Raw genomic sequence first — 22,958 nt, 5'->3', positions numbered from 1 at the left:
TGGATGCACGGGGGATCCTTCCACCCAGCATACATGCCGGTCTGAAAATCTGGACAGAATCTATTTAGTGATTTCATACATCAACATTAATAATTCCCTGAACACTAATACATAATCATCAGTTTTCCTGGAAACCATTGTAATATTCCCCACCCACTTGTGCATGCTCAGTCTTTTGAGTCAAGGGTCTTCTGGTGGTCTTGGGGGTTGTCAGAGTGGGCCCTCCTCAAATTCTCTGGCGGAACCCTTCCTTAAAATCTCCATCCGTGGTCTTGGGAAGGTCGCGTTTTCCTTGATTTTCTGGCTCCAAAGTGATGGCTCAGGGCCTATCTTCACAGCTGGGGTTTGAGGCCTGCCTTTGTTCTACCACTCTTCTTAATCACCCCAGACATGCTGGGCTAACTGCTAACAAACAAGATGTTGTAGCAGTTCTGAGACTCCGTGTTCCCTCTAAGGGCACATAGATTTCATACAAAATTTACCCTATGTGACTACAGTGAGCCAAAGGCTCACTGGGCTCTGTTTATTGTCGCGGAGCACCAATGAGGCCCTGCACGGCACAGCGGGTCCCTTCGCGCCAGCTGGCGCCAGGAGGGCACAGCGATGAGTCCCGCAGGGCCCTGTCCCAGCACCTGCCCCAGCACGGGGCTCGCCAGTGGCTTAAAGCCCAGGTTGTCCACGGGGATCCCAAAGGCTCTCAGCTTGGCCTCCAACGTGTGCAGCATGTCATTGTGTGCCTGCAAGAGAAGCGTCCCATGCTCAGCCTGATACCGAGCTCCAGCCCAGCACCTCCCTGCCTTGCCATGGACGCTCTGCACCTCCCTGCATGGAGAGGACCCCAAAATGCCTTCCTTTGCAGGGGAAACCGCAGCCTGGGCTGGCTCCTGCCCAGGCCATGAAGCAGCTCAGCCGGCCTGCTGGAAGTTCCCTTCCATCCACTTGGTGCAAGGCTTGGAGTAGAAATTCCCATTTCCACCCCACCAAGCCACAGCCAGCACCCACCAGGCCCCAGCCCTGACCTGCAGGGCTCAGGGAAGCTTCATCCCCTTCCCTCACCTTGCAGACTTGGGCTAGCTGCAGCTGCAGCTGCCTGATGGTGGTGTTCTTCGAACTGACCAAGTCCTGCAAAGGGAGATGGTGCATCAGGCAACAGCTACACGGCCCTGGGGACACGGCGGCTGTGAGCAGTGTGACAGAGTGCACAGAGGAGCTGCTGCGCAGCGGCCGAGCTGGCAGCAGGACTTAGCTTGCAGTACAGCCTGACAGGTGGCCACCGCTCTATGTCCTTCCAGCCAGAACTGCCAGGGACAGCCAGCCCCAGGCAGAGGTGAGGGACATGGATGAGTGACATGGCAGCTTCAGCCACGGAGGACGAGGGCTTGCATGGCTCAGGGTCAGCTTTCACCATAAGGCAGCCTCTGCCCTCCAAGGCCAGCCCTCACCGGGCCCCACACAGTACCTCCAGCTTGCTGGAGACCAAGAAGAGGGCATCCGGGTCGAGGTTGGAGGCTGCAAAGGCCTCACTGAGCTCCACATCCTTTTTCTCCACCATGCTGAGGAGCCCTTTCAGCTTGCGCTCTAGGAGCAAGTTCTTGAAGCCCGTCTTCTGCTGCACCTCTTCTGTGGCTTGGGTGAACTTCTGATAGAGCTCATCTCGCTCCGCCTGCACCTGCTCCCAAAGACAGCGTGCCTTCACACCCGGGCTGGCGGCAACCCCGGGCCAGCACCAGACAGGTCTGGTGGCTTGGCCCTGCCTGCTCCAGCCGCGGCCTGGCCATTCCCCATGGCACCTGCAGCCCACAGGAAGGCAGGTGCTGGAGCACAGCTTCTCTCCCTCCCTCCCTTCATGGCTGGCACTCCCTCAGCACCCACACTTCTGCTCTCGCCTCCCCTCCAGGCCCGAGACACCTCTGACAGCAGAATGGCTGGATGGGCACTGGTTTACACTTCAGAGGGGGCCCCACAGCACACAAGGGTCTCTCCTCTCCTCGCAGCTGGCAGGAGTCCCTGGCTCACAGCTGGTTAAGAAGTGTCCTAATTAGGACACAATTTCTCCACCACAGCTTATTTTGGAATGCAATTAATATGTTGCTGCCTTCATGATGGATCGATAACAAGGCCTCAGACCAGTCTTCCTGTTCCTGAGGATTTCTGCTAATTACAAACAAGCTCTCTTCTTGCCTCCAGAGATTTATCTTCGCTGGGAGGGGGAGAGGCTGAGTCTGGGAGAACTCAGACAATGGGACTCATCCCGAGCCACTCCCGCATGGCAAACAAGGGAAGCAACCCCCAAATGCCAGCAGAAGGAGGGAGCGAGCTCCCACCGGGGGTGCTGACCCATGACAATCCCTCGCCACAGCTCTGCTCCAGAACTGCTGCTGCAGCCAGTGGCTCCCTGGCTGGGAGGGGACTACCTGAGCGTGCGCGATTGCTTAGCCAAGTACAAGGCCAGGCCTGTCTGCTGAGCTGAGTGGAAGATGCCAAAGCTGTGAGAAGCTTCACTGGAAGTAGCAGTTATCTCAGGGCTCTGGATCAGATCTTCTGAAAGCCCTTGGCTAAGCACAAACTCTCTGCTCAGTCCCCATGACCAGCCCTCTGCGGAGGGGCCAGGGTTTTGGAGAGGGAAGTGGGATGCCCAGACCCATCTGCAGCTCTCACCTTGCTGAACCTCTGCTCCAGGACCTCGTGTTCCCACTGAAGAGCCTTCAGTTCCTTCTGGGTGAGTTTCAGATGGGCTCTGATGTTCTGCGAGTGGGAAGGGGCAGTTAAAAAGCACAGGTTTCTCTGGGAGGTGTGGGGGACACGTTCGGGCAAGGCAGGAGAGTGACCAGCAAAGAGAAATGGGTGAGAAAAAAGAAGCAGTACCCGCACCAACACCCTTTCCTCTCTGCTGTGGAGGCGACTCTACTTTCTCGCTACCGGAGTGCCATTTGAGATCGTACAAGCACCCAGCGAAGCCCAAAGGAACTCAGAGGACTTTGCTCAGGGATCTGGCCAAGCCGAGTGGCAGAGGTCACTGCTGAGCGGCTGCCTCCAGGACAGAGCCAGGGCCACTGGGGAGAGGACAGGGCTGGCACTCACCCTCAGGGCCTCCTTGTCCTTGTCATAGTTGGCCAACTTCTTCTGCAGCTCAGACAGCTGCTCGCGGGCCTGCTGCAGGGGCTCCTTCAGCTGCTTGTTCTGGAGCAGCACACGTGCCTTCTCCTTTTCCAAGCGATTCCCTTTCTTCTTCATCTCTTCCATCTGCTCCTGTTCTTGGAAACACAAGTGCCAACTCCTGGGGGCTGCCTAGGTCCTCAGGGCTTCCCCAACCCTCCGGACACCCTCCTGCTGCTGGCCCAGCAAGACCCTGTGCTCAAGAGCTTCACTCCTGGAATGGTAGCAGACCCTCGGGAGAGTAGCAGCACCCACACGGCCGCCTGGGAACCGGCCAGACCTGGGTGAAATCCTCACAGGAGCGGTCCATTGCTGGAATGGTGACACTGCAGGCCAGGCAGGCTGAGGCAGGGGGGCAGGCAGTACCTTGAGCAAGTCTATGAGCGCCATGTTTTTGTCACGCATATCATTGTAGTAGTCCTTGATGTCACGGAAGGCTTTCTCGTGGTTCCTCATCAGCTCATCAATCTGGGTGTTCTTCCCCTCCTCCACTTTGTGGACCTCGGTCGTTCTACACAAGTCAAGCTCGTCCCGCAGCACTTCCATCTTGTTGGTGTACTTGGCCTTGATCTCTGGGGGAGCACACAGAGAGCTGAGTGAGGACCTCCTGGAGATCGCACGTAACATGCCCCAGTGCCATTAATAGGTGAGGTGCCAGAGTGGCGTGTGCCACTGTGGCATCACTGGAGTTCAAGACACTTGTTAGCAGTGTCACCACAGCTGCCACCAGTGTGCGGAGCAGCTACACTGGGACCACGGAGAGCAGAGCAACAGGCGCCCTGCCTGCACCCTCTGGAAACTTGGGGAAAACTGTCCAGAACTCGGGGAAAACAAGCCAGAACTGGAGGGAAACCCATCCCCCTTTCTGCTCGAGGCTCTGCCACGGAGCCCGGCAGCACAGCAGAGCTCGGAGAAGCCTCCCCTGGCACACTGACAAAGGGAGGTCACGCAGGAGCTACGCGCACGGACTCACCTTTCACCTGTCTCTCAAAGTTGTTGTGCAGCTGGGTGATCTCCTCCTCTTGTTTCTGTTAGGGAGAAGCTACATGTCAGAGACACATAATCAAATCCTCAGGCAGCTGCATCCTGAAGGATTCCCTCCTGCTCCCTGGGAAAGGCCCCTGCTGTGGTGCCAGTCCCACGTTATCTCTGCACACGGCAGCTCATGGGTTCTCCAGCAGCTCTCACAGCTCTCCGTTGCAGGAGGGGGATTTCGCAGGAGCTGGGAGCCCCAGGAAGCCCTTCTCCGCAGCCCCACCACCTCCCTCTGCAGCAGATGCACACGGCTCATACATGGCTCCGGCCCGGCCAGGGACCTACCAGGTGCATGTTTTTCAGTGCCTCCTCACTGGCCAGCTCCTGCTCCTTCAGCTCCATTTTCATGGAACGCATGTCCTTCCTCAGCTCCATCTCCTGGGCCCAGTGATCCTTCTGGGCCCGCTTCATGGACAGGGTGCCCTCCCCCTTCAGCTCGGTGAGGTTTTCTTGGTGTTCATGCAACAAGTGCTTCACCTTCTGCTTGTAAACCTAAAGACAAGCTACAGACTGGGTGAGGGGCTTCTGCAGGAGACATGTGGACCTGGGATTTTTATCTGTGACGCGTCTGGGTTGCATCTCACCCAGCTTCTCCTCCTCTAGCCCTTCCCTCACCTCCTCAGAGCTGCCCAAGGCTCAGACAGAGCTTGGGGCACTCACAACATCTCCCAGCCTCCTGCCCTCCCACCTTCAGCTCCACTTGTTGCTGCTCCTCCGCCTCCTTCATCTCCCACTCCTTCTTCCGCAACTCTGCTTTCTGCTCCTCCAGCTGCCGGCGGGTCATCTCCCAGAAGCTGTGAAACTTGTCACGTTCCAGCTGGAAATAGTTGCGCTCTTCCCGTTCCCGGTCCAGCTCCTCCCGCAGACGCGCAACATGCTTCTCCAGCTGCAAAGCCAAGGGGAAGAGCCAGGGAGGGGAAAAAAGAGGCCTCAGACAGACACCTCCACAAGACACCCGTGGCAAGCCATGTCACAAACCTGGCAGGCCACAGTGGCCATCAATGGGATGGAGGCACGCAGGAGAGAAGGGGACGGGCCCTGACACAGGGACATCTGGGGACTGTGGGGGTTGCCCAGGGCCTGACAGAACCCATCAGCCCCTGGAAAAGGAGTAACACCATTCCCAGGTGCCTAAATACTACTGATTTGTAGAATCAAATCATAGAATCGTTTAGGTTGGAAAAGACCTTGAATATCACTGAGTCCAACCGTTATCTCAACACTGCCAAGGCCACCACCAATCCATGTCCCTAAGCAGCACATCTGCGTGCCTTTTAAATATCTCTGGGGGTGGTGACTCCACTGCTTCTCTGGGCAGCCTGTTCCAATGCTTGAGAACCCTTTGGGTGAAGGTGGTTTCCTCTCACCCTACCACTTCTTACTTGGGAGAAGAGACCCACAACCTCTCTGCTCCAACCTCCTTTCGGGTAGTTGTAGAGAGCACTAAGATCTCCCCTCAGCCTCCTTTTCTCCAGCACAGGACTCGGGCTCCAGACCCTTCACCAGCATCGTTGCTCTCCTTTGGGTGTGCTCCAGCACCTCAATGTTTTTCTTTCAGTGAGGGGCCCAAAAGTGAACACAGCACTGGAGGTGCGGCCTCACCAGTGCTGACTACAGGGGACGATCACTGCCCTAATTATCCTGGCTACTCTCTGAGACAATCCAGGATGCTGTAGGCCTTCTTGGCCACCTGGGCATGCTGCTTGCTCTGAGATGTGCAAGATCTTTCCCAAGGAGCAAGGTCCCCAGCCCAGGGCCATCTGCTCCTCTGTTGGTAGGACACTGGGCAAAACAAGGGGACTTGGAGCAACTGAGGGCGCCGCGAGCAAGAGCACAGCAGGCTGCCATCACAGAGCTCCCAGCTGAGCCATCAGCTGGCTGAGCAGGCTGCCGGAGTTATGGAGTCGGGGAGAAGACAGGGAGGGCACAGGGCTGGAGAGCAGAGTGGGCCGGACCAGCAGAAGGGAGGATGGGACGAGGGGGCTGCTCCTTCCAGGACCAGTGAGAATCCCTCACCAGCACAGCTGGCCATCAGGCAGGGAAATGATCCTCAGCTGCTTGTCTCTGTCACCCTCCGCCACCTGTCATTGCCGGAGCCAGGTGCTGAGCTGGGCTTCCTAAGCGGGACTGGTGTGGAAGATGAGGGCTCTCTCACCTGCTCCTTGCTCATCTCCTGCGGGGACAAAGCATCCACCACTGCTGGAGTTTTGCTTTCTTCCCCTTTTTTCCCGCCTTTCTTTTTGGGTGCCTAAGGAGAGAAAGCAAAACACACGAGGTGTGTGCATGGCTCAGGTGCTGGGAAGAAACTGTGCTGCTCAGAGCTCCCACAGCAGCCCAGGCCACCAAATGTCCCTGCTCTCATGGCTGGGACAGGGTGAGGAGGGGGACAGGGAGCCAGGGTCCGTGGAAGGGGCCTGGAAGCCCCTGACAGCCTCCAGCACAGCCACGGCTCATACCCAGCCACTGCTGGCCCAAAGCGAAGCCCAGAATGCCCGTACCCAAAAGAAGGGCTCGGGAGCAGCATCACAGGCCTGGGCATGGCGCTGAGGGGCTCCCTCCCCAGGGCTGGGCCCAGGACAAGCTCAGGCCCTGCTCTCACCATGGCTGCTGCCACTCACACTGTGGTCTCCAAGGCAATGGGAACGCGCATCTGGAGAGAGGTGTGAGGTGGTCGGACACGCCCGTTAGCAACGTGGGGCTGCACCTTGGCAACGGGGGTGGGGCCTAGTCCAGGCCCTGAACCAGGTCGCCACGCCAACAAAGGCAACAAGTGGTGCCGAAACCCGGGAAGTCGCCTGGACGGGTGAACGGCGGCCGGAGCGGCAGGACCAGCCCGGCGGGGAGGACGCTCCCGGACCAACAAGGAGGATGGAAGCCCTTGTGAAGGTCGTATCACAATTACATAAGCAGTGGGGTATTGATTGTAAGCCCAAAGATTTTACTGTCGCAGTTGCGAGGCTTTTACAAATTGGGGTCATTGACCAGCCGGTGGATATTCTCCACCCTGAAGTGTGGGATAAATGCACTAAAGCATTAGCCGAGGAGACGATGTCCTCGGGTAGCGGGAAAAACCTTAAGTCGTGGGGGAAAGTCGTACAGGCCCTGCAGAAGGCCTTACAAGAGCAGGAAACCTGGAGGGCGGCAAGGGACTGTTTGTTAGTCACTCCGAAATTGGGAGTCGGGGCAGCTACGCAGACTCCGCACCCCCCAAACGGCGGTGATTCCACGGAGTCCAAAAACTTACAAGAGGGCGACACGCCCCCTCTACCCCTGAACCCCTCGCCCCCTCAGTCCCCAAACCCTGACCCGATTACGGAGGCACAGAAGCGCGCACTGTCCTTCTGGGGTGGGTTAACTGAGGAAGCCAGGGGCACTGAAGCCCGGGCGAGACCACCACCTTATGCGCCTCATAATGGCGCCGAACCCCGGGGGGAGGGCGGGGCGAAGATGTCCCCGGTGGGAACAAAGAAGAAGCGCTCGAGCTAAGAAGCGCACACAAAGGTGAAGGGCAGGAGGACAAGAAGGAGAAGAGTGGTGGGGGCGACCGGGGAGGGGAGGGGAGTGTGAGTGAAGCGCCGACAGCCAATCAGAGCGGCCCGCCGAGCAGAAGGCGGGGCGAACCAAAACGGAGGGACAAGCCAAGGGGGAGGGAACGGCCCGCCCACCAAGGAAGTAGGCGGCGCCCAACAAACAGGCATCAGAACCCGGAAGTAACCAGTCAGTCGAGTTCCGACTCCGGAACAGCCGCGAGCTGGGGCGAGCGGCTCGTAACCGATTCAGACTCAGAGGAGGAGGACACGAGGGTAAATAAAATTAAAAGCAAAAATATCCCCAGCCAAAATAAAAAGGAATCGCGAGGGGAAGGAGTTCCTCTCACGGATTGGAGGGAAATAAAGATTGCCTGTGCGGATTGGGTCCCAACAGCCACGCTGGCGTTCCCGGTCCGGGTGGCAGACGGGGGACAAAGGGTTTACTCGCCACACCGTGGTTAACCACCCTGGTATCTACCCTGGGAGGGCCAGTCACAATGATCGTGTTAGCATTGGTCTTCGGACCCTGTATACTAAACAGACTCGTGTCGTTTGTCAAGAGCCGATTAGAGACGGTTAACGTCATGTTAGTGGAACGCATGGAACACCGACAATTGCTTTAAGGTTCTGTTTGTTTAGAATTATCCCTAATCGTTCCCCATTTACCATCCGCCCAGCGTGCCTTACACTCGCTATCGCGAGATGATTACACAGTATTTTCACTCAGGTTTACTAACAGTATTAGGCTTGCCTTCGCTTTTACGCCTACTCACAAAGTGCCGTTAATCGATCTTTTTAAGGTAACAACTATTTTAAGATATATATATTCTTTACGATTGCTGTAAAACGTAGAACAAGAACAGAATATTTGAACTAACTTAACTATACGTTTAGTATGTTTTTATCCGAGATCACGGTGTACGTATTCTTGAACTGGATCCAAAGTGCGTCTTTGTAGTTGCGGTACGAATTTATTGTGTTCTGTCATTGTAGATTTCTTTGTTCCCTTGTAGTGGGACCCCGATGGCCCTGAATGGTATCCTTTACACCGCGATACCTCTTGTAAACCTGTGTTTGTTCCAGAGTGCAAGTAAGTGCTGCAATGAAAAGTTGTGAGCAGTGTTTAGCTGGAATTTCGAGTGTTCTAGGTGAGTAAAGAGAGGGTTGTGTATGTGTACGCTGGAAAGAGGAAGTCGGGCTGAGGGAAGAGAGGAAGTAGTCGCCCAGTCGGATTCTGGGGGAGTGGCAGCACCCCTCAAACTCTGGGGAAGGGGTGGTACAGCAACTGAGTTGCTGGACACGGAGTAAAGACAGGATCAGAGAATGAATCAGTAAATATGGGAGGAGGTCAGAGTGGAGGAACATTAAAGAAAAGCCCTTTAGGTTGTGTACTTGCTCACTGGAAAGATATCGTTGGGACTGGACGTACGGAAAGTAAGAAGACCTCTACCCAGCAGTGGCGGATCCATACGCCCTGCTGACTGTGATGACACCTGAACCACTTTGGCTTGCTGCTCCGGATTTGAAAGGACGCTTTTTTTCTTTTGCCTCCCTCTCCATGAGGCCAGTCAAAATCGTTTGCATTCGAATGGGAAAAGACTGTGATATTTTGATCAATTTAATTACGCATAGGGAGGGGGGAAATGTGGGTAGCTAGGGTCTGGCGACCGGAAGATATCGCGCTGTACGGAAAGATAGGGTCTCTCTCCTGATGACCAATAGCGGTCAGTTTGTGATGCAAGCAGACGGAAATAACGTTGTAAACCTAAGCTATATAAGGTCGTGTTACCCCTCAATAAACGCCATTTGCCGTCCACCACACTGGTGTCAGCGAGCTGATGGACTGAGCGGCCTGGGGTTGGTCGCCGTGCCGTTCCTGAACCAGGTCGCCACGCCAACAAAGGCAACAGGAGGTAGTAGAGAAAATGTTAAGCCCGGGAAGAGGGAGGGGTGGGGGGAGGTTATCTTGTTCCCTGTCTCATTCTCCTGCTAGTTTTAGAAATAAATGAGTGTTTTTCCCCAAGTCGAGTCTGTTTTGCCCGTAACGGTAACTTTAAGGATTTCTCCCTGTCCTTATCTCAAACCTCGAGCTGTTTTTCCTTATATTATCTCTCCCTATTCTCTCGGAGGGTGGGGGGAATGAGAGAGAGACTGCGTAGTCTGGTCCCGATCGGGGCTGAACTACTACACAGCCAAAGAGGGATTATGGTTTTTCATAGGTTGCAGTACATGCTTACAATCATTGTTAGCATTTTCAACAGCCAGTTGTAATAGCAACATCCCTCTTGCATCATCATTGTCGAACTGCTGCTCGAAAGTAGCTTGCAGACGATCTATGAAATCTGCATATGGCTCATTAGCTCCTTGCAGCACCTTAACAAAAGATTGAGGTCCTTCGCCTTTTGATGCTGGGATTTTTCTCACTGCCCTAAGAGCAATATGTCTAATTTGAGCATACGCTTCTCTCGGGAACTGTGCCTGCAGGAGCGAGTTACTATAAGCATTTTCTCCTGCCAGTTGTTCATATCCTATTGGAATCTGTTGATTTAAATTTTGTAATACTTTGCACAGTACATCCTTCTTTAAAATCATGGACTGTGTAGGTGTTAACACCATTTTCATTAACAATTTCCAATCATGTGGATCCAGAGTATACGACTCTGCTTTTGCCTCAAGTAAGGGTGTAGTAAAAGAAGAATGTATCCCTCCCTTCTTTACTGTCCGTCGCAGCTCCTTTATAGCATCATAACTGAGAGGCTGCGAAACCAGCTGCTGATTAGCTTGATACATAACTGGACAGGCTAAAACAGTTTGCCAGTCACCATTCTGCATTGCCTCTTTTTTACGCTCTTCCCAGATACCACACATTTCAACATTCACAGCTGCATGACTAACATTCACATTTCACGGAGGAGGGAACAGATCAGGTTTCTTTTCAAAGTCTTTTGAACCCACATTAAATACATCTACCTCCAGAGAGGTTTCGTTATTAGCAAGCGCAGTATCAGGAAAAGAATTGATAGGTGAAACCCGAGGCAAATCTGGCACGCGAGACTGTGGTGACGACAGCGACGGTAAAAGCGTGGAAGCAGGGTGTACAAGTGCAGGTTGCAGGGGAACAGGAATACAGCACGGAGTTTTCTGCCCCGACCCGCGGCACGGAGTTCTCTGTGCTAATCCCTCCCCCCAACCAGTTTCTGGGGAGATGCCATTGTTACAGGGGGACACGCTTACAGGTTGAGGGTCTGGTAATGGAGATGCCGACGCCTCAGGCAAAGAAGAATTAGTAGACTCTGTTGAAACATTGTCGAGGGTTAGCATGATTTGTACCCAAGTGGCTAAGTTTTTGCAAGCTTGGCTGCAAAAAGCTGCTGCAGCGATTTTTTGAAGGCTTGTGCCCACTTTCTCCCAAGCCTCTATTTGAAAAGTCCCGTCTGCAGGAAATTGCGGATGATTTTCACGAATCCACTCTAATAAAGTCATTAACTGTGGGCTGGTAACAGTCCTGCCCTGCGTTTTCAGCATTTTTCCCATTACATCAATGCTTTGCATCTCATCTGAGGATATTTTCCCTCCCATGATTCCCAGTTGCTCACCTGTATGCAAGTGATGAGCGCGCTTTCTGATGTGTGGATCCTCAATCCCGGTTTCTGGATTCCGGCCTCTGGTTCAACTGGGCTATGCCACCAGTGCAGGCTTTGTTCAAGCCTCTTCAGAGTTTCCGTCCTTGTTCCTTTTGAAGTTTAAGTGCGTCCCTGTTTGGGCGCCATCTGTGGCATATTGGTGGGACAGAGTAACGGGCAAGACAGCAAGTGAGCCCAAAAGGCCAAAGTTTATTTTTACAGCAGTGTTTTATACTCTTTACCTGGATGCTCTTTGTCTACGATCTCTATTCCTATAGGGCAACTATTAGCACGATCTCTACCACCCCACTATTTGTCCAATTTGCTTCACGCTTTTGATTGACGTTGTAGCATTGTTCTTCATCACGTACTTCTTCACACCGTTGCTTCTCAGCATGTACTCTCGCTTTGCCCATTGTGCTCAGGTCCTGTTTGCTTTGATACATTCACCCCTATTCCCATCCGCATTACTCACTTTGCTGCATTTGCTTACATCGATACACTTGCTCATATTCCCATCCACTACAGTCTCCCACAAATGGATCACACCAAGTGGGACCCTCTGCAGTGTATTTGAACAAAAAGCCTTTACAGATTCAGCTTTCGAATACATGTGCATTACTATTCTATAGAATGATTGGTTCCAGTCTCCTCGCCCGGCCCGTCAATTCCTACGCGCACTCAGTCCTGTTACTCCCCCCATTTCTTTTAAATCAGTGGTAGGAATGAAGTAGAGGGTTGGTGAGTCAGTGGTCGCAGGGACTGATGCTGGCATGACCTTTTCCCTCATTTCTCCAGTAGCTGTGTCACCAAAATCGGGAATCAAACTCCTGAACAGCAATATAGCATTAAGAAGCAGCATTCTTTGTTGCAGCGCTGGATGCACGGGGGATCCTTCCACCCAGCATACATGCCGGTCTGAAAATCTGGACAGAATCTATTTAGTGATTTCATACATCAACATTAATAATTCCCTGAACACTAATACATAATCATCAGTTTTCCTGGAAACCATTGTAATATTCCCCACCCACTTGTGCATGCTCAGTCTTTTGAGTCAAGGGTCTTCTGGTGGTCTTGGGGGTTGTCAGAGTGGGCCCTCCTCAAATTCTCTGGCGGAACCCTTCCTTAAAATCTCCATCCGTGGTCTTGGGAAGGTCGCGTTTTCCTTGATTTTCTGGCTCCAAAGTGATGGCTCAGGGCCTATCTTCACAGCTGGGGTTTGAGGCCTGCCTTTGTTCTACCACTCTTCTTAATCACCCCAGACATGCTGGGCTAACTGCTAACAAACAAGATGTTGTAGCAGTTCTGAGACTCCGTGTTCCCTCTAAGGGCACATAGATTTCATACAAAATTTACCCTATGTGACTACAGTGAGCCAAAGGCTCACTGGGCTCTGTTTATTGTCGCGGAGCACCAATGAGGCCCTGCACGGCACAGCGGGTCCCTTCGCGCCAGCTGGCGCCAGGAGGGCACAGCGATGAGTCCCGCAGGGCCCTGTCCCAGCACCTGCCCCAGCACGGGGCTCGCCAGTGGCTTAAAGCCCAGGTTGTCCACGGGGATCCCAAAGGCTCTCAGCTTGGCCTCCAACGTGTGCAGCATGTCATTGTGTGCCTGCAAGAGAAGCGTCCCATGCTCAGCCTGATACCGAGCTCCAGCCCAGCACCTCCCTGCCTTGCCATGGACGCTCTGCACCTCCCTGCATGGAGAGGACCCCAAAATGCCTTCCTTTGCAGGGGAAACCGCAGCCTGGGCTGGCTCCTGCCCAGGCCATGAAGCAGCTCAGCCGGCCTGCTGGAAGTTCCCTTCCATCCACTTGGTGCAAGGCTTGGAGTAGAAATTCCCATTTCCACCCCACCAAGCCACAGCCAGCACCCACCAGGCCCCAGCCCTGACCTGCAGGGCTCAGGGAAGCTTCATCCCCTTCCCTCACCTTGCAGACTTGGGCTAGCTGCAGCTGCAGCTGCCTGATGGTGGTGTTCTTCGAACTGACCAAGTCCTGCAAAGGGAGATGGTGCATCAGGCAACAGCTACACGGCCCTGGGGACACGGCGGCTGTGAGCAGTGTGACAGAGTGCACAGAGGAGCTGCTGCGCAGCGGCCGAGCTGGCAGCAGGACTTAGCTTGCAGTACAGCCTGACAGGTGGCCACCGCTCTATGTCCTTCCAGCCAGAACTGCCAGGGACAGCCAGCCCCAGGCAGAGGTGAGGGACATGGATGAGTGACATGGCAGCTTCAGCCACGGAGGACGAGGGCTTGCATGGCTCAGGGTCAGCTTTCACCATAAGGCAGCCTCTGCCCTCCAAGGCCAGCCCTCACCGGGCCCCACACAGTACCTCCAGCTTGCTGGAGACCAAGAAGAGGGCATCCGGGTCGAGGTTGGAGGCTGCAAAGGCCTCACTGAGCTCCACATCCTTTTTCTCCACCATGCTGAGGAGCCCTTTCAGCTTGCGCTCTAGGAGCAAGTTCTTGAAGCCCGTCTTCTGCTGCACCTCTTCTGTGGCTTGGGTGAACTTCTGATAGAGCTCATCTCGCTCCGCCTGCACCTGCTCCCAAAGACAGCGTGCCTTCACACCCGGGCTGGCGGCAACCCCGGGCCAGCACCAGACAGGTCTGGTGGCTTGGCCCTGCCTGCTCCAGCCGCGGCCTGGCCATTCCCCATGGCACCTGCAGCCCACAGGAAGGCAGGTGCTGGAGCACAGCTTCTCTCCCTCCCTCCCTTCATGGCTGGCACTCCCTCAGCACCCACACTTCTGCTCTCGCCTCCCCTCCAGGCCCGAGACACCTCTGACAGCAGAATGGCTGGATGGGCACTGGTTTACACTTCAGAGGGGGCCCCACAGCACACAAGGGTCTCTCCTCTCCTCGCAGCTGGCAGGAGTCCCTGGCTCACAGCTGGTTAAGAAGTGTCCTAATTAGGACACAATTTCTCCACCACAGCTTATTTTGGAATGCAATTAATATGTTGCTGCCTTCATGATGGATCGATAACAAGGCCTCAGACCAGTCTTCCTGTTCCTGAGGATTTCTGCTAATTACAAACAAGCTCTCTTCTTGCCTCCAGAGATTTATCTTCGCTGGGAGGGGGAGAGGCTGAGTCTGGGAGAACTCAGACAATGGGACTCATCCCGAGCCACTCCCGCATGGCAAACAAGGGAAGCAACCCCCAAATGCCAGCAGAAGGAGGGAGCGAGCTCCCACCGGGGGTGCTGACCCATGACAATCCCTCGCCACAGCTCTGCTCCAGAACTGCTGCTGCAGCCAGTGGCTCCCTGGCTGGGAGGGGACTACCTGAGCGTGCGCGATTGCTTAGCCAAGTACAAGGCCAGGCCTGTCTGCTGAGCTGAGTGGAAGATGCCAAAGCTGTGAGAAGCTTCACTGGAAGTAGCAGTTATCTCAGGGCTCTGGATCAGATCTTCTGAAAGCCCTTGGCTAAGCACAAACTCTCTGCTCAGTCCCCATGACCAGCCCTCTGCGGAGGGGCCAGGGTTTTGGAGAGGGAAGTGGGATGCCCAGACCCATCTGCAGCTCTCACCTTGCTGAACCTCTGCTCCAGGACCTCGTGTTCCCACTGAAGAGCCTTCAGTTCCTTCTGGGTGAGTTTCAGATGGGCTCTGATGTTCTGCGAGTGGGAAGGGGCAGTTAAAAAGCACAGGTTTCTCTGGGAGGTGTGGGGGACACGTTCGGGCAAGGCAGGAGAGTGACCAGCAAAGAGAAATGGGTGAGAAAAAAGAAGCAGTACCCGCACCAACACCCTTTCCTCTCTGCTGTGGAGGCGACTCTACTTTCTCGCTACCGGAGTGCCATTTGAGATCGTACAAGCACCCAGCGAAGCCCAAAGGAACTCAGAGGACTTTGCTCAGGGATCTGGCCAAGCCGAGTGGCAGAGGTCACTGCTGAGCGGCTGCCTCCAGGACAGAGCCAGGGCCACTGGGGAGAGGACAGGGCTGGCACTCACCCTCAGGGCCTCCTTGTCCTTGTCATAGTTGGCCAACTTCTTCTGCAGCTCAGACAGCTGCTCGCGGGCCTGCTGCAGGGGCTCCTTCAGCTGCTTGTTCTGGAGCAGCACACGTGCCTTCTCCTTTTCCAAGCGATTCCCTTTCTTCTTCATCTCTTCCATCTGCTCCTGTTCTTGGAAACACAAGTGCCAACTCCTGGGGGCTGCCTAGGTCCTCAGGGCTTCCCCAACCCTCCGGACACCCTCCTGCTGCTGGCCCAGCAAGACCCTGTGCTCAAGAGCTTCACTCCTGGAATGGTAGCAGACCCTCGGGAGAGTAGCAGCACCCACACGGCCGCCTGGGAACCGGCCAGACCTGGGTGAAATCCTCACAGGAGCGGTCCATTGCTGGAATGGTGACACTGCAGGCCAGGCAGGCTGAGGCAGGGGGGCAGGCAGTACCTTGAGCAAGTCTATGAGCGCCATGTTTTTGTCACGCATATCATTGTAGTAGTCCTTGATGTCACGGAAGGCTTTCTCGTGGTTCCTCATCAGCTCATCAATCTGGGTGTTCTTCCCCTCCTCCACTTTGTGGACCTCGGTCGTTCTACACAAGTCAAGCTCGTCCCGCAGCACTTCCATCTTGTTGGTGTACTTGGCCTTGATCTCTGGGGGAGCACACAGAGAGCTGAGTGAGGACCTCCTGGAGATCGCACGTAACATGCCCCAGTGCCATTAATAGGTGAGGTGCCAGAGTGGCGTGTGCCACTGTGGCATCACTGGAGTTCAAGACACTTGTTAGCAGTGTCACCACAGCTGCCACCAGTGTGCGGAGCAGCTACACTGGGACCACGGAGAGCAGAGCAACAGGCGCCCTGCCTGCACCCTCTGGAAACTTGGGGAAAACTGTCCAGAACTCGGGGAAAACAAGCCAGAACTGGAGGGAAACCCATCCCCCTTTCTGCTCGAGGCTCTGCCACGGAGCCCGGCAGCACAGCAGAGCTCGGAGAAGCCTCCCCTGGCACACTGACAAAGGGAGGTCACGCAGGAGCTACGCGCACGGACTCACCTTTCACCTGTCTCTCAAAGTTGTTGTGCAGCTGGGTGATCTCCTCCTCTTGTTTCTGTTAGGGAGAAGCTACATGTCAGAGACACATAATCAAATCCTCAGGCAGCTGCATCCTGAAGGATTCCCTCCTGCTCCCTGGGAAAGGCCCCTGCTGTGGTGCCAGTCCCACGTTATCTCTGCACACGGCAGCTCATGGGTTCTCCAGCAGCTCTCACAGCTCTCCGTTGCAGGAGGGGGATTTCGCAGGAGCTGGGAGCCCCAGGAAGCCCTTCTCCGCAGCCCCACCACCTCCCTCTGCAGCAGATGCACACGGCTCATACATGGCTCCGGCCCGGCCAGGGACCTACCAGGTGCATGTTTTTCAGTGCCTCCTCACTGGCCAGCTCCTGCTCCTTCAGCTCCATTTTCATGGAACGCATGTCCTTCCTCAGCTCCATCTCCTGGGCCCAGTGATCCTTCTGGGCCCGCTTCATGGACAGGGTGCCCTCCCCCTTCAGCTCGGTGAGGTTTTCTTGGTGTTCGTGCAACAAGTGCTTCACCTTCTGCTTGTAAACCTAAAGACAAGCTACAGACTGGGTGAGGGGCTTCTGCAGGAGACATGTGGACCTGGGATTTTTATCTGTGACGCGTCTGGGTTGCATCTCACCCAGCTTCTCCTCCTCTAGCCCTTCCCTCACCTCCTCAGAGCTGCCCAAGGCTCAGACAGAGCTTGGGGCACTCACAACATCTCCCAGCCTCCTGCCCTCCCACCTTCAGCTCCACTTGTTGCTGCTCCTCCGCCTCCTTCATCTCCCACTCCTTCTTCCGCAACTCTGCTTTCTGCTCCTCCAGCTGCCGGCGGGTCATCTCCCAGAAGCTGTGAAACTTGTCACGTTCCAGCTGGAAATAGTTGCGCTCTTCCCGTTCCCGGTCCAGCTCCTCCCGCAGACGCGCAACATGCTTCTCCAGCTGCAAAGCCAAGGGGAAGAGCCAGGGAGGGGAAAAAAGAGGCCTCAGACAGACACCTCCACAAGACACCCGTGGCAAGCCATGTCACAAACCTGGCAGGCCACAGTGGCCATCAATGGGATGGAGGCGCGCAGGAGAGAAGGGGACGGGCCCTGACACAGGGACATCTGGGGACTGTGGGGGTTGCCCAGGGCCTGACAGAACCCATCAGCCCCTGGAAAAGGAGTAACACCATTCCCAGGTGCCTAAATACTACTGATTTGTAGAATCAAATCATAGAATCGTTTAGGTTGGAAAAGACCTTGAATATCACTGAGTCCAACCGTTATCTCAACACTGCCAAGGCCACCACCAATCCATGTCCCTAAGCAGCACATCTGCGTGCCTTTTAAATATCTCTGGGGGTGGTGACTCCACTGCTTCTCTGGGCAGCCTGTTCCAATGCTTGAGAACCCTTTGGGTGAAGGTGGTTTCCTCTCACCCTACCACTTCTTACTTGGGAGAAGAGACCCACAACCTCTCTGCTCCAACCTCCTTTCGGGTAGTTGTAGAGAGCACTAAGATCTCCCCTCAGCCTCCTTTTCTCCAGCACAGGACTCGGGCTCCAGACCCTTCACCAGCATCGTTGCTCTCCTTTGGGTGTGCTCCAGCACCTCAATGTTTTTCTTTCAGTGAGGGGCCCAAAAGTGAACACAGCACTGGAGGTGCGGCCTCACCAGTGCTGACTACAGGGGACGATCACTGCCCTAATTATCCTGGCTACTCTCTGAGACAATCCAGGATGCTGTAGGCCTTCTTGGCCACCTGGGCATGCTGCTTGCTCTGAGATGTGCAAGATCTTTCCCAAGGAGCAAGGTCCCCAGCCCAGGGCCATCTGCTCCTCTGTTGGTAGGACACTGGGCAAAACAAGGGGACTTGGAGCAACTGAGGGCGCCGCGAGCAAGAGCACAGCAGGCTGCCATCACAGAGCTCCCAGCTGAGCCATCAGCTGGCTGAGCAGGCTGCCGGAGTTATGGAGTCGGGGAGAAGACAGGGAGGGCACAGGGCTGGAGAGCAGAGTGGGCCGGACCAGCAGAAGGGAGGATGGGACGAGGGGGCTGCTCCTTCCAGGACCAGTGAGAATCCCTCACCAGCACAGCTGGCCATCAGGCAGGGAAATGATCCTCAGCTGCTTGTCTCTGTCACCCTCCGCCACCTGTCATTGCCGGAGCCAGGTGCTGAGCTGGGCTTCCTAAGCGGGACTGGTGTGGAAGATGAGGGCTCTCTCACCTGCTCCTTGCTCATCTCCTGCGGGGACAAAGCATCCACCACTGCTGGAGTTTTGCTTTCTTCCCCTTTTTTCCCGCCTTTCTTTTTGGGTGCCTAAGGAGAGAAAGCAAAACACACGAGGTGTGTGCATGGCTCAGGTGCTGGGAAGAAACTGTGCTGCTCAGAGCTCCCACAGCAGCCCAGGCCACCAAATGTCCCTGCTCTCATGGCTGGGACAGGGTGAGGAGGGGGACAGGGAGCCAGGGTCCGTGGAAGGGGCCTGGAAGCCCCTGACAGCCTCCAGCACAGCCACGGCTCATACCCAGCCACTGCTGGCCCAAAGCGAAGCCCAGAATGCCCGTACCCAAAAGAAGGGCTCGGGAGCAGCATCACAGGCCTGGGCATGGCGCTGAGGGGCTCCCTCCCCAGGGCTGGGCCCAGGACAAGCTCAGGCCCTGCTCTCACCATGGCTGCTGCCACTCACACTGTGGTCTCCAAGGCAATGGGAACGCGCATCTGGAGAGAGGTGTGAGGTGGTCGGACACGCCCGTTAGCAACGTGGGGCTGCACCGTGGCAACGGGGGTGGGGCCTAGTCCAGGCCCTGAACCAGGTCGCCACGCCAACAAAGGCAACAAGTGGTGCCGAAACCCGGGAAGTCGCCTGGACGGGTGAACGGCGGCCGGAGCGGCAGGACCAGCCCGGCGGGGAGGACGCTCCCGGACCAACAAGGAGGATGGAAGCCCTTGTGAAGGTCGTATCACAATTACATAAGCAGTGGGGTATTGATTGTAAGCCCAAAGATTTTACTGTCGCAGTTGCGAGGCTTTTACAAATTGGGGTCATTGACCAGCCGGTGGATATTCTCCACCCTGAAGTGTGGGATAAATGCACTAAAGCATTAGCCGAGGAGACGATGTCCTCGGGTAGCGGGAAAAACCTTAAGTCGTGGGGGAAAGTCGTACAGGCCCTGCAGAAGGCCTTACAAGAGCAGGAAACCTGGAGGGCGGCAAGGGACTGTTTGTTAGTCACTCCGAAATTGGGAGTCGGGGCAGCTACGCAGACTCCGCACCCCCCAAACGGCGGTGATTCCACGGAGTCCAAAAACTTACAAGAGGGCGACACGCCCCCTCTACCCCTGAACCCCTCGCCCCCTCAGTCCCCAAACCCTGACCCGATTACGGAGGCACAGAAGCGCGCACTGTCCTTCTGGGGTGGGTTAACTGAGGAAGCCAGGGGCGCTGAAGCCCGGGCGAGACCACCACCTTATGCGCCTCATAATGGCGCCGAACCCCGGGGGGAGGGCGGGGCGAAGATGTCCCCGGTGGGAACAAAGAAGAAGCGCTCGAGCTAAGAAGCGCACACAAAGGTGAAGGGCAGGAGGACAAGAAGGAGAAGAGTGGTGGGGGCGACCGGGGAGGGGAGGGGAGTGTGAGTGAAGCGCCGACAGCCAATCAGAGCGGCCCGCCGAGCAGAAGGCGGGGCGAACCAAAACGGAGGGACAAGCCAAGGGGGAGGGAACGGCCCGCCCACCAAGGAAGTAGGCGGCGCCCAACAAAAGGCATCAGAACCCGGAAGTAACCAGTCAGTGGAGTTCCGACTCCGGAACAGCCGCGAGCTGGGGCGAGCGGCTCGTAACCGATTCAGACTCAGAGGAGGAGGACACGAGGGTAAATAAAATTAAAAGCAAAAATATCCCCAGCCAAAATAAAAAGGAATCGCGAGGGGAAGGAGTTCCTCTCACGGATTGGAGGGAAATAAAGATTGCCTGTGCGGATTGGGTCCCAACAGCCACGCTGGCATTCCCGGTCCGGGTGGCAGACGGGGGACAAAGGGTTTACTCGCCACACCGTGGTTAACCACCCTGGTATCTACCCTGGGAGGGCCAGTCACAATGATCGTGTTAGCATTGGTCTTCGGACCCTGTATACTAAACAGACTCGTGTCGTTTGTCAAGAGCCGATTAGAGACGGTTAACGTCATGTTAGTGGAACGCATGGAACACCGACAATTGCTTTAAGGTTCTGTTTGTTTAGAATTATCCCTAATCGTTCCCCATTTACCATCCGCCCAGCGTGCCTTACACTCGCTATCGCGAGATGATTACACAGTATTTTCACTCAGGTTTACTAACAGTATTAGGCTTGCCTTCGCTTTTACGCCTACTCACAAAGTGCCGTTAATCGATCTTTTTAAGGTAACAACTATTTTAAGATATATATATTCTTTACGATTGCTGTAAAACGTAGAACAAGAACAGAATATTTGAACTAACTTAACTATACGTTTAGTATGTTTTTATCCGAGATCACGGTGTACGTATTCTTGAACTGGATCCAAAGTGCGTCTTTGTAGTTGCGGTACGAATTTATTGTGTTCTGTCATTGTAGATTTCTTTGTTCCCTTGTAGTGGGACCCCGATGGCCCTGAATGGTATCCTTTACACCGCGATACCTCTTGTAAACCTGTGTTTGTTCCAGAGTGCAAGTAAGTGCTGCAATGAAAAGTTGTGAGCAGTGTTTAGCTGGAATTTCGAGTGTTCTAGGTGAGTAAAGAGAGGGTTGTGTATGTGTACGCTGGAAAGAGGAAGTCGGGCTGAGGGAAGAGAGGAAGTAGTCGCCCAGTCGGATTCTGGGGGAGTGGCAGCACCCCTCAAACTCTGGGGAAGGGGTGGTACAGCAACTGAGTTGCTGGACACGGAGTAAAGACAGGATCAGAGAATGAATCAGTAAATATGGGAGGAGGTCAGAGTGGAGGAACATTAAAGAAAAGCCCTTTAGGTTGTGTACTTGCTCACTGGAAAGATATCGTTGGGACTGGACGTACGGAAAGTAAGAAGACCTCTACCCAGCAGTGACGGATCCATACGCCCTGCTGACTGTGATGACACCTGAACCACTTTGGCTTGCTGCTCCGGATTTGAAAGGACGCTTTTTTTCTTTTGCCTCCCTCTCCATGAGGCCAGTCAAAATCGTTTGCATTCGAATGGGAAAAGACTGTGATATTTTGATCAATTTAATTACGCATAGGGAGGGGGGAAATGTGGGTAGCTAGGGTCTGGCGACCGGAAGATATCGCGCTGTACGGAAAGATAGGGTCTCTCTCCTGATGACCAATAGCGGTCAGTTTGTGATGCAAGCAGACGGAAATAACGTTGTAAACCTAAGCTATATAAGGTCGTGTTACCCCTCAATAAACGCCATTTGCCGTCCACCACACTGGTGTCAGCGAGCTGATGGACCGAGCGGCCTGGGATTGATCGCCGTGCCGTTCCTGAACCAGGTCGCCACGCCAACAAAGGCAACAGGAGGTAGTAGAGAAAATGTTAAGCCCGGGAAGAGGGAGGGGTGGGGGGAGGTTATCTTGTTCCCTGTCTCATTCTCCTGCTAGTTTTAGAAATAAATGAGTGTTTTTCCCCAAGTCGAGTCTGTTTTGCCCGTAACGGTAACTTTAAGGATTTCTCCCTGTCCTTATCTCAAACCTCGAGCTGTTTTTCCTTATATTATCTCTCCCTATTCTCTCGGAGGGTGGGGGGAATGAGAGAGAGACTGCGTAGTCTGGTCCCGATCGGGGCTGAACTACTACACAGCCAAAGAGGGATTATGGTTTTTCATAGGTTGCAGTACATGCTTACAATCATTGTTAGCATTTTCAACAGCCAGTTGTAATAGCAACATCCCTCTTGCATCATCATTGTCGAACTGCTGCTCGAAAGTAGCTTGCAGACGATCTATGAAATCTGCATATGGCTCATTAGCTCCTTGCAGCACCTTAACAAAAGATTGAGGTCCTTCGCCTTTTGATGCTGGGATTTTTCTCACTGCCCTAAGAGCAATATGTCTAATTTGAGCATACGCTTCTCTCGGGAACTGTGCCTGCAGGAGCGAGTTACTATAAGCATTTTCTCCTGCCAGTTGTTCATATCCTATTGGAATCTGTTGATTTAAATTTTGTAATACTTTGCACAGTACATCCTTCTTTAAAATCATGGACTGTGTAGGTGTTAACACCATTTTCATTAACAATTTCCAATCATGTGGATCCAGAGTATACGACTCTGCTTTTGCCTCAAGTAAGGGTGTAGTAAAAGAAGAATGTATCCCTCCCTTCTTTACTGTCCGTCGCAGCTCCTTTATAGCATCATAACTGAGAGGCTGCGAAACCAGCTGCTGATTAGCTTGATACATAACTGGACAGGCTAAAACAGTTTGCCAGTCACCATTCTGCATTGCCTCTTTTTTACGCTCTTCCCAGATACCACACATTTCAACATTCACAGCTGCATGACTAACATTCACATTTCACGGAGGAGGGAACAGATCAGGTTTCTTTTCAAAGTCTTTTGAACCCACATTAAATACATCTACCTCCAGAGAGGTTTCGTTATTAGCAAGCGCAGTATCAGGAAAAGAAT

The 22,958-nt window shown here is 54.4% G+C and overlaps 2 protein-coding genes across 2 annotated transcripts; both read right to left on the bottom strand.

Annotated features, from left to right (window-relative positions):
- Nucleotides 1-398: 398 nt before the first annotated feature.
- On the bottom strand, nt 399-6,433 carry LOC147596500 (dynein regulatory complex subunit 4-like). The gene is made up of 11 exons (XM_086771456.1): nt 6,347-6,433; nt 4,880-5,077; nt 4,477-4,683; nt 4,130-4,184; nt 3,523-3,728; nt 3,082-3,249; nt 2,659-2,745; nt 1,460-1,669; nt 1,057-1,122; nt 562-737; nt 399-450 (listed from the first exon to the last, which is right to left on the bottom strand). Exons 1-11 carry the CDS (start codon nt 6,359-6,361, stop codon nt 399-401), a joined length of 1,440 nt encoding a protein of 479 aa, XP_086627582.1. The 5' UTR covers nt 6,362-6,433.
- A 6,186-nt stretch (nt 6,434-12,619) lies between these two features.
- On the bottom strand, nt 12,620-18,654 carry LOC147596499 (dynein regulatory complex subunit 4-like). The gene is made up of 11 exons (XM_086771455.1): nt 18,568-18,654; nt 17,101-17,298; nt 16,698-16,904; nt 16,351-16,405; nt 15,744-15,949; nt 15,303-15,470; nt 14,880-14,966; nt 13,681-13,890; nt 13,278-13,343; nt 12,783-12,958; nt 12,620-12,671 (listed from the first exon to the last, which is right to left on the bottom strand). The coding sequence occupies exons 1-11, from the start codon at nt 18,580-18,582 to the stop codon at nt 12,620-12,622; spliced, it is 1,440 nt and encodes a 479-aa protein (XP_086627581.1). The 5' UTR covers nt 18,583-18,654.
- Nucleotides 18,655-22,958: the final 4,304 nt, after the last annotated feature.

This window comes from Chlamydotis macqueenii, chromosome Z, assembly GCF_036417535.1.
Source record: "Chlamydotis macqueenii isolate bChlMac1 chromosome Z, bChlMac1.mat, whole genome shotgun sequence".
Lineage (NCBI taxonomy): Eukaryota > Metazoa > Chordata > Aves > Otidiformes > Otididae > Chlamydotis > Chlamydotis macqueenii.
The sequence above is the reverse complement of the archived record's forward strand: the minus strand, read 5'-3'. Positions and strand labels throughout refer to the sequence as shown.

Excerpts from the sequence above, each read along its gene's own strand:
- LOC147596500 (XM_086771456.1), bottom strand. Across the intron at positions 4,185-4,476 it reads CACTGAAAAACATGCACCTG|AAACAAGAGGAGGAGATCAC; the intron begins GTAGGTCCCTGG and ends TCTCCCTAACAG. Across the intron at positions 451-561 it reads CTGGCGCGAAGGGACCCGCT|AGGGAACACGGAGTCTCAGA; the intron begins GTGCCGTGCAGG and ends ATGTGCCCTTAG.
- LOC147596499 (XM_086771455.1), bottom strand. Across the intron at positions 15,950-16,350 it reads CTTTGAGAGACAGGTGAAAG|AGATCAAGGCCAAGTACACC; the intron begins GTGAGTCCGTGC and ends GTGCTCCCCCAG. Across the intron at positions 12,959-13,277 it reads AGCTAGCCCAAGTCTGCAAG|GCACACAATGACATGCTGCA; the intron begins GTGAGGGAAGGG and ends CTTCTCTTGCAG.